This window comes from Ruditapes philippinarum, unplaced genomic scaffold, assembly GCF_026571515.1.
Source record: "Ruditapes philippinarum isolate M1 unplaced genomic scaffold, ASM2657151v2 ctg2012_1_1_1_1, whole genome shotgun sequence".
NCBI classification, from domain to species: domain Eukaryota; kingdom Metazoa; phylum Mollusca; class Bivalvia; order Venerida; family Veneridae; genus Ruditapes; species Ruditapes philippinarum.
The window spans coordinates 487,299-496,839 of record NW_026864155.1 but is presented as its reverse complement, the minus strand read 5'-3'; the positions used below and the strand labels follow the sequence as shown (position 1 = coordinate 496,839).

The 9,541-nt window shown below is 34.9% G+C and overlaps 2 protein-coding genes across 2 annotated transcripts; one reads left to right on the top strand and one right to left on the bottom strand.

Moving 5' to 3' along the window:
• Nucleotides 1–127: 127 nt before the first annotated feature.
• On the bottom strand, nt 128–3,004 carry LOC132724621 (beta,beta-carotene 15,15'-dioxygenase-like). The gene is made up of 2 exons (XM_060709555.1): nt 2,416–3,004; nt 128–1,541 (listed from the first exon to the last, which is right to left on the bottom strand). The coding sequence occupies exons 1-2, from the start codon at nt 2,566–2,568 to the stop codon at nt 156–158; spliced, it is 1,539 nt and encodes a 512-aa protein (XP_060565538.1). The 5' UTR covers nt 2,569–3,004; the 3' UTR covers nt 128–155.
• A 3,360-nt stretch (nt 3,005–6,364) lies between these two features.
• LOC132724619 (carotenoid-cleaving dioxygenase, mitochondrial-like) lies at nt 6,365–9,214 on the top strand. Its single transcript, XM_060709554.1, has 2 exons — nt 6,365–6,818; nt 7,444–9,214. Exons 1-2 carry the CDS (start codon nt 6,660–6,662, stop codon nt 8,839–8,841), a joined length of 1,557 nt encoding a protein of 518 aa, XP_060565537.1. The 5' UTR covers nt 6,365–6,659; the 3' UTR covers nt 8,842–9,214.
• Nucleotides 9,215–9,541: the final 327 nt, after the last annotated feature.

Here is a 9,541-nt window from a genome sequence, read left to right as displayed (position 1 = left end):
AATCTTGAGTTAAGTTATTTCAATGAATATAACACAAGCTCTCGATTTGATGTTGATATATGGATTCAACGTTGAAATAAGTGTCAAAACCCAAATCAAAATGAGATTTAGAAAAAACTTGTTATTTAATCAATAATCACAATACAGACACAGGTTCAGTAAATGTAGTCGAAAAAGCGTCCGTGTGTGCCAAAAGGCAGGTTATGTGGCAATTTTGCAGAGTTCATTGGTGTCAGGTCTGACGCATTGAAAATTGTAAAGTTAGTGCTTGACGTAGTTATATCTAGAACCGGCAGAACTAAAATCCCATCATCTTCTTGACTTCCGCCAGGAGTAGGAATGAAATAAGGTTCAGCTAAGTAATGCCCCGCATGTATATATGTTTTATCTTTCCCTGAGCAAAAGTCCTTTTTTATCAAAGCCATGTCAAGGAAGTCTTTGTGATTGTAATTATATGCAATACCATACGTATAGCAGTACTTCTTAGATCTATACTTCTCATTTATGGTTGGGAAGTCGAATGCATTGACGAAAGCCATTGACGAATTTTTAGATTCGAATGTATGTACGTTTACTTCGCCGCTTGAAAGATTTAGTGTATACCTTTTAAGAATTGGAATTGAAGAATTTGCTCTTTGAACAGGGTCATGAAGTCTGTTCATTCCCATTTCATGAAGTCCCCCAGTGTCTTTAAATGAACAAACATCAATTATTAGCTCATCATTGAAAAGATCTGACTCATAAGCATTGGCAATATGAAGGAAGAACATGTTTTCTGTTTTTAGAGTTTTCACCTCACCAGTTTTCAAGTTTACAACATATAATTTTGTAACGTCCGTGCTGACCCATTCAAATGCATCTAGAGGTCTAAAGTTTTTCAGCATTCCTAGCGGATTTACGTAGAATGGAACAGCAAATAAGACGGCATAATGCTCGGTGACTGCAAATGAATGCATATACGATGCTTTGTCAACCTCTATTGAAGCTATCGGCTCTCTTACACTTGATGACTTTGTCCGTGTCAAAATAAGCTTGCTTTTCTGGCCTGGAATTGGAGTTGCAGCGGAGACAAACGTTAGGTAGTTATCTGTGCCGTATTCTGGAAGTGGGTGCGCTGAGCCTAGAACAATGGCTTGATCAAGACCAGCAGCCGTATTTGGAACTGGTGGATGAACCCCTTTCAATGTTACAAGAGAATATGGATCAATCGTATACAGATTCCAGTAATCACTCACTATGACGAAATCAATGTTCTTACCACCAAAGTTAAAAATATTTACGTCCATGTTATCTGGGCCATTCTTGAACGATTCTAGTTCCTTGACAATATCAAACGGTGGATCAACTTCATCTAGCATTAGATACGGTGCAATGTCATTCGTAGCCAAAGATTCGTTATAAGAGTCGGAATAAACCATCCTTGTACTGTAGTAGGCAGAACCATTTCCTGTAAACCTCCAACTTGCAAGTTTCGCAAACCCATCTAACGCATTTGTATATTTTCTTCCGCCTATTTCAAAGCGACCAACACCATTCCGCATCTGCAAAATAATGAATTTGAAGCTTTACTTATGGCAGCAAGGAAACACCTACAAAACCAGTCATTAAAAATGATTTCATATTTAAGATGAAGCTCAAAACAACATGGCTAAAGATAACGGTTGAATTATTTACCATTTTCCATAGCAACTCTATTTTTGTAATGAATGTGTCCTATCTAAAATTGAAATATACTTATAACTTATTTACTGCATTTTGATATGGAAATGTTGATCTTGAGCATTAACAATCATCTGATAAGACTGTACACATAAACAGACTAACCCGGCCCTAAAGAATGTTTGAACATGTATAGATTTGTTATAAACCTATAAATTTTCTCCCTAAAATACACGCAAATATTGAAGCGCACATACGCATCAACGGATAGAAATTTCCGTATTAAGTTAGTGACAAATACGGTACCATAATATGGAAGTGTCAGACTACTTTTGACTTTGGTTCCGATCTTAGCTTTGAATGACGTTGCATCTGAAAACGGGAACCAAAATTATTAAAGGCTTGGCCGGCTTTCCAAGAACTACGTATTCATCCGTAAGTCATGAATTTATTTCTTGGCAACTACATTTCATTTTCTGAATAAAACGAAAAGGTATATGATAAAAGGAAAATTATGTTGTAGTTACTTTCTGAGGCTATGTATTTTTCTACTCGCAACGTTGGAAAAATGATATCAATTTTCCACCGCTGGTAGTAGCAAAAAAAAGCCTCAGAAAGCTACAACAACATAATATTCTATATATATATGACAAGGAACATAGCTAACTGCTAACCATCGCAATGCCTCATTATTATGCTCATCTATATTGCTTGTTGGACGTAAAACAAAAGTTTCAACGTAAAAAGTAAACTTACCATGGTCCCTTTAAGCCATGCCGGCAACGGTTTGTCAAAATGTATAGGTTCATTGTGCAACTCTTCCAGATTTGTTGAGAACAAAATATCAGCAACTTTGTCACAGTGAACCCAGTTTAGAAAAATCGGCAGTAAAATCAGAAGCAGATTCATCGTGTCTGATCTTGTAGATTGTTCGTCTGCTACTTCCTAAAATAATTGAAGTGGACAATTAAGCATAGCAATTTTTCAACTGACCAGTCTTAACCCTTGCTATCTTTATCTATTGTATAATAATATTTATCCAAGGTTCAATTTGTAGAATTATTGTTATACATCGGTGAAATATTGACCGAGGTCATTTGCTGCGTTTTTGGACCCTGGTGTGATGTGTCAACGGAATTTTTGTATTTGATTCATTTTAACAATGCTTCTGTGAGGAATAAAAGAGGATGTCTGGATGACATTTATGGCAAATAAAGAACTCAAAAGTTCAAAAAAGTGTCAAGGTTATTACCTTGGTCTGTTATTCCTTACTTGTGAGATAACGAATAGAAAGTAAGATACGAATTTTTATTTGCACTTGACCAGAACAATTAAATGCGGTCAGAGAAAAGTGTCTCTATTACATTTTTTAGCTCGCCTGAGCTGGTTCAGGGTGAGCTTGAAAGATCGTTGAATGCCCGTCATCCATCCACATTTAGTTCGTTAACACTCTAGTGGTTCCATTTGTGCCTTGTTTGTCATCAAATTTGGTCAAGATGTTTGCTCGGTCGAGTTCGAACATAGGTTATCCCGAATGAAAAACCAAATCACAGAAGCCCTAGATGAATGATTGTTGTCAAACTCTTTAGTGGCTACTGTTATGGTTCAAAATCCTGGACATTTGCCAAAGAGGTTGTTTTGATTATTTCTATCTCAAGTTCGAAGATGGTCACCTTGGGTCTAAAACTTGGTCACACAGTTCAAATATAGAAAAATATTGTTAACACTCTAGAGACTACTGTTTCAGTCTAAATATCCTAGAAATGTATCAGAAAAAAATGTTCAAATAATGATCATATGGGCTTAAAACAAAGTCACATAGCATAAATATGGGGAAAAACCTTGTTAATACTCTTCAGGCTACTGTTTCAGTTCGAATTTATCCTTGAAATTGGTCAGAAAGAGTGTTTAGATAATTTCTAGGTCAGGATTGAATATGGGTCAACTGGGGTTAAAGACTAGGTCACAAAGCCGAAATATGAAAAAGCTACGGAACTCTAGTTGTTCCTTTAGATTGGCTATTCAATAACTATTTGAACGTGATCCGTAGTTTTGTAGATGGTTTCCAATATCACCTATGGATCTCTTCAGCAATTATTAAATTTTGACGGGCAATTACATTAATTTGAGACAAATTTCAATAAATGTAATAATAAGCATACATTTGTTTGAAACTAAAGAAATGTTAATACAAAGAAATTAACCACCAAAAAGTTAATTTTGAAGTACAATTCTAGCATTAATATACTTTTATTACTAGTATTTGAATAATTTGAATCTTTCACTAACGTTTTCACAATTCTATTATTCTTTAAAATGGAATTTATTTTCAAATACTGAACGACTTTCTATTCCAAAGTAAAGTTTTCGTACATTTAGAGGATGAACATTATTGGAATTGTATTTTAAAATTTAAAATTGTGATCATTTTTGTGAAATAGTTGTAAAATCCGACTTCAAATAACGAAGTAATGCGCCGGACATGATTTTGCTGCAAGGTCATGACATGACCTTGACCTTCAAGGTAGGGACCCAAATGTTGCATGCAGCATGTCGATTCAATATGGTGATCATCTCTGTGAAATAGTTGTTTAATCTGACTTCAAGTAACAAAGTTATGGGCCGGACACTCTTTTTGCTGCAAGGTCATGCTGTGACCTTGACCTTTAAGGTGGAGACCCAAATAATCCAGACCCTGCGTCTCAATATGGTGATCATTTCTGTGAAATATTTTTAAAGTCAGACTTCATATAACAAAGTTATGGACCAGACACGATTTTGCTGCAAGGTCATGCTGTGACCTTGACCTTCAAGGTAGCGACCAAAATGTTGCGCGCGACACGTCGATTCAATATGGTGATCATTTCTGTGAAAAGTTTTAAAATCCTACTTCAAATAACAAAGTTATGGGCCGGACACGAATTTGTACGTACGTACATGTACGTACGTACGTACGGACAACCCGACAACTATATGCTCCCCCGAAATTTTTCGGGGAGCATAAAAAGCTTCGACAAAAGCGTTCAGCTAATAAGAAGAGTATTTCAATTTTGAACCTGCTTTAGGTTGCATTATTATTATGAGTTTATTTCCAAATCATTTTGAATAGTATATTTTCATGTTCTCTTTTTTAACAATAATGATTCATGTAAATTAAGAGTGTCATAAATGTTTATTCTTTGCTTGAAGGTAGAATCATAAATAACAAAACGTCAATTCAACTATTTTTCGACGTTTGTAGATGGTTTGTATCTACACATAATACATTACTTTAATTGATAATGCATGATCAGTCATTTTCTCCTTGAGCTGACTTGAATTATGCTGAATACTAGTGTAAAACTTCATGTCCTTAAGTAGCTCTATGTTAATAAAATATAACATAAAAAAACGAAAAGTAACTAAGCACAACAACTAAATATTTGATTTAACGACTTTTCCCACATCCGAACGCTATATCACTGTGCCATTACGCACTAAGCATATATAATTGAGTCGGAGTGCAGCTCGTAGAAAATTCAGGTGATCAATGTTTGCTTAATATGCACGGTATTTGGTACTTTTAGTTCTAAAAATAAAGTGATAAAGAACTGATTTCTTTTAGTCAAAATACCTTTAAAAGGATGATGGCTTATATAGCTAAATTGCAAAAATGAAGGCAAAATACGAAGAAAAAGAAAGAAAAAAATGCTTTGCTCTGGGCTTTTGAACTTTACCAAAACTCACTTAAAATGGACACTCTTTCAGATAGAAGAATTTGCTTTCAGTATTTTATACTTTAAATTTCATTTTTATAAGATGTTCGCTTATTCTTAGCGGGACCTCTAAATTTTACCGTTCTTTTGTCAGCTGTTATCGTGGCAGTAGCAGCAGCAGTACCAAAAGCAGCAACAGGCACAACAACATCAACATTAACACGTATACGTATACGCAATTGTAATATGATGTTGACTTTATAGATTATGTTAGGTGGGTGTCAATATTTTATGGGTTATTATCTTATATATTAGATGATCACTATTTTATAGAAGGCGATCACTATTTTATATAAAATAATGACCGGGTGTCATTATTCTATGGAGGTCACTGTACAACGTTACACCGGGTTGACTTTGACAATTCATTCGTTAGACAATTTTTTTTACTGTCGCAATATCTTTATTTAACGTTACTTTTATATAAGTTATGATTTATTGGATACAGAAAGAGAATTCACATCTGCAAAAATCTAGTAATACTTAAGAGTTCACAAATTTAAAATAATAGAGGACCAAGTATCGCACCCTGCTAACATTGATAAAGAAGAAAGCGTCGAAGAGGTGAAACTATTTTGTGTTCTGTTAGTTTATACAAATTTATTTTAGTACGATTGTGTTGGAAGCTTTAAGTTTATTGAAACTCGAATCCGTTCCTGGAACCAACCAGTGCTAAGCTATATATGTAAAGTTTTTTGCTCAATGAAATTGGAAATAATGGCCTGCCCCTCACTTGGTTTGAACCCACGCGGTCAGCAACTCTTAGATTACTAGTCCGACGCGTTAACCACTCGACCATGCCTGTTATCTAAGTAGGCTTTTAACCATGTACATGTATTATACTATATTGTTTACTTTGTAGAAAATATATACCTGTTTGCCGCAAACAAAATAATTCAAATAAGTTATTGGTTGTCAAATGCTCTGAAAATTGACCGATTTTATTCTTTCTTTCTTTTTTCTTTCTTTTTTTCTTTCATTCTTTTTTAATTACAATCTCTTTTGTGAAGATCTACTTGCTCTATCCCACATTGTAGTTGTTGCTGTTGATTTTCTCTGTTATCGTGAATCAATATCTTTACATTTTTTCGTGACGTCGTGACGTAATATAAATCTGAATAAGAGTTGACCATTTCACCTTAAACAGTGAACTGTCAAGGGTAAACGGTAAACGATGACCTCTCTGATAAACGATGATTCTAGTATAAATACTGGCAAAGAACTAGAAAAGGTTAGTCAAGCAAGATGGCGTTTCTTTCAATTTGTCTCCTATTATGTCTCTGCCAGACATTAGTTAAAAGTGATGTGGGATTTGATATGTTTTTCACCACGAATCTTGACGAGATGTCGGACTCACCAATAGTATTTGATAAACCTTTGCCAACATGGCTTCGTGGAAGTCTGGTAAAATAACTTTTTCTCTTTGAAATGGCAACTCTATTTTATCAAACGTGATGTATCTAACCAAACTTACATGTAGATATATATTAAAATTGCAAAGAGAAATTCTCATAATTAATTTTTTGTCTGTTCTTCAGCAAATGATATCATTGTGAATTACAAGTCTTATTCAGTATTCTTTTACTTTATTAAAAGTATTTAAAAAAGTTATATGTAGATTTTATTTAATCGTTTCTGTGTGTATAATTCTTGAAATGGTTTGTCCAGGAAACAAGACTTCTTCAATAACACGCTCGTATCTTTTATTTTAAGACGTAATATTTTTTATATAAAGTATACGATTAAAATTATTAGCGTTCATGTTGCGTTGTTTTTCCCTAATTTCTTAATCGAAGCTTATTTCACTTCTGTTCTGTTTTGACATCGAAAATAAAATATTTCAGACAAAACCTGAGCTTGAAATGTATATGTTAATATTTTTTATCCGCGATGTGCATGTTTAAAACAATACATCATTTTCTCTTGACAAAAAGGTTATTGCCTGTTAATAATAAAAACTCAAAGTCGAATGTTTCAAACAAAGAAATAACTCAATTATATATAAAAATATTTTCTTATTTTGTTATAGATCAGAAATGGTATTGGTCGATTCGAAATCGGTAAACGTCATGTGACTACTGCATTAGACGCCTATGCTAAACTCTCAAAATGGACGTTCAGCAACAATACTTTAATGAATACGGCCCGTTTTTCGACTAAGTTTGTCCAGTCTAATTCGTATAACAAGTCGGTTGCCGCCGGAGACATCATCCCTTACATGATGCTGGCAGCGACGGACCCGCCTTTCGCACCCTGGCAAACGATGGAATCTATGGTATACGGTGCTGATAATATGAATGTTAATGTATTCAATTACGGAGACGGCAGAAATAACAGTGAGGGATTCGTTATAACCAGTGACTTTTGGAATAGCTATGGGATTGATCCTCACACTCTGAATGTAAGAAAACCAATCAAACCGCCGGTTCCAGGGGCACCAACGTACGATAAAATGATTGTTCTCGGCTGCGCGCATTCACTTCCAGAGCATGGTACCAACAACCATATCACGTTTGTATCCCTTGCAAGCGCCATTCCAGGTCTTAAGAGCAAATATGTGTTTTACAGAGCAACATCTGACGAAGAAAGAGAAAAGATAGCCGAGATAGAAGTCGACAAAATATCGTACATTCACTCATTCGCGTTAACTAAGAATTATATGATACTTGTTGCGGCACCTTTGTTTATCGATCCCATGAGGATTTTCCGTACTTTATCACCGCAAGATGCAATGGCCTGGGAACCAAACACGGGAGTACAATTTCACACTGTCAATTTAAAAACAGGCTTCGTAGACACGTTTGTATCTGAAAACTTCTTCTTTTTACATCATATTAATTCATTTGAAAACGACTTTGGAGAGCTTGTAATGGATTTAGTTACGTATAAAAATGGCAACGCCTTGGACATCATGGACCTCAAAAATTTAATAAATGCGACAACGAGGTCTATGTTCAAACCTCCCCTGATTAAAAGATACACACTGAACATGCGCAGTAGAACCATTGGTATTAATACGTTTGAAGATCTTTCACCAAGCGTTCCATATGCATCTACAATAGACTTTCCAACCATTAACGAAAATTACCGATTTGAGAAGTATTGTTACGTTTACGGCGTTGTATATTCAGTCAACGGCACGGACTTTTTTGATATGGCGTTAGTAAAAAAGGACCTCTGCACGGGGAAAACAGATAAGGTTTGGTATAAGAAGGGAAGTTACTTTAATGAGGCACTTTTCGTTCCTAGACCTGGTGCAGTGGATGAAGATGATGGAGTTCTTTTAGTTGATATACTGGATACGACAACAAAGGAGTCTGCCATGGTTATTTTTGACGCTAATACATTGAAAATAACAACCAGCGCTCTATTGCCTACAAACAACCCATTTGGAACACATGGGCGATTCTTTCCTGAAATTTTGTGAGAAATTACACTTTTAACTATGCAGATAAGTGCTACAAGAAGAAAGTGTTGCGTATGTCAGTTACATATGCATTTCAAAATTCAGTAGATGTATATATTTCTGTATCACAAATTTTGTAACAACCTTTATTGCCAATATCATAATAGTTTTATAGTCAGGCCAACGGATCCGTCGTCATTGCATGTACCGATTGCCAAACGAGTGTTTTGATATATGTACAAATACCCAGTTACTACGCGCAAACTTTTATATTCGTCGTCGAGAAGTCGACCTTGATACATGTGATAATGTGTGAAGCATGTGGCATTTCCTGATATTTCAATCGTTATCAAATGCTTGTGTACACTTCCTTTTACTGTTAAATGTTTTGAAATAAAAATTGTGAAACATTTGTTGTTTTTATTTTTAAGGAAAAAAACAGATTTATGATTCCACTTAAATAACTAGAAAATTCTGTTTCATACCTAGGTGTGAAAACAGAAGACATACAAGTGTACTTGTAACTGAAAATGACAAGTTCCGTTGCCGGTCTAAGATGAAGAAAGTGCCGGGGTAGAAAAAATGACAGGATTGGAGATTTTCCCTTATAGGCGATTGTCGGAAGTCTACGAAAAAGTACGTCATAGACGAAATGCATCTTCGTGAATAAAATAAGTTACTTCATTACCGTTTATATCTTCTCTTAAATTGTCCAAAAAAA

Bases quoted from the DNA above. Each gene is read 5' to 3' on its own strand.
- LOC132724619 (XM_060709554.1), top strand. From the start codon at position 6,660: ATGGCGTTTCTTTCAATTTGTCTCCTATTATGTCTCTGCCAGACATTA. The intron at 6,819-7,443 runs GTAAAATAACTT...ATTTTGTTATAG, and splicing joins CATGGCTTCGTGGAAGTCTG to ATCAGAAATGGTATTGGTCG.
- LOC132724621 (XM_060709555.1), bottom strand. From the start codon at position 2,568: ATGAATCTGCTTCTGATTTTACTGCCGATTTTTCTAAACTGGGTTCAC. The intron at 1,542-2,415 runs GTAAGTTTACTT...ATTATTTTGCAG, and splicing joins CATGGCTTAAAGGGACCATG to ATGCGGAATGGTGTTGGTCG.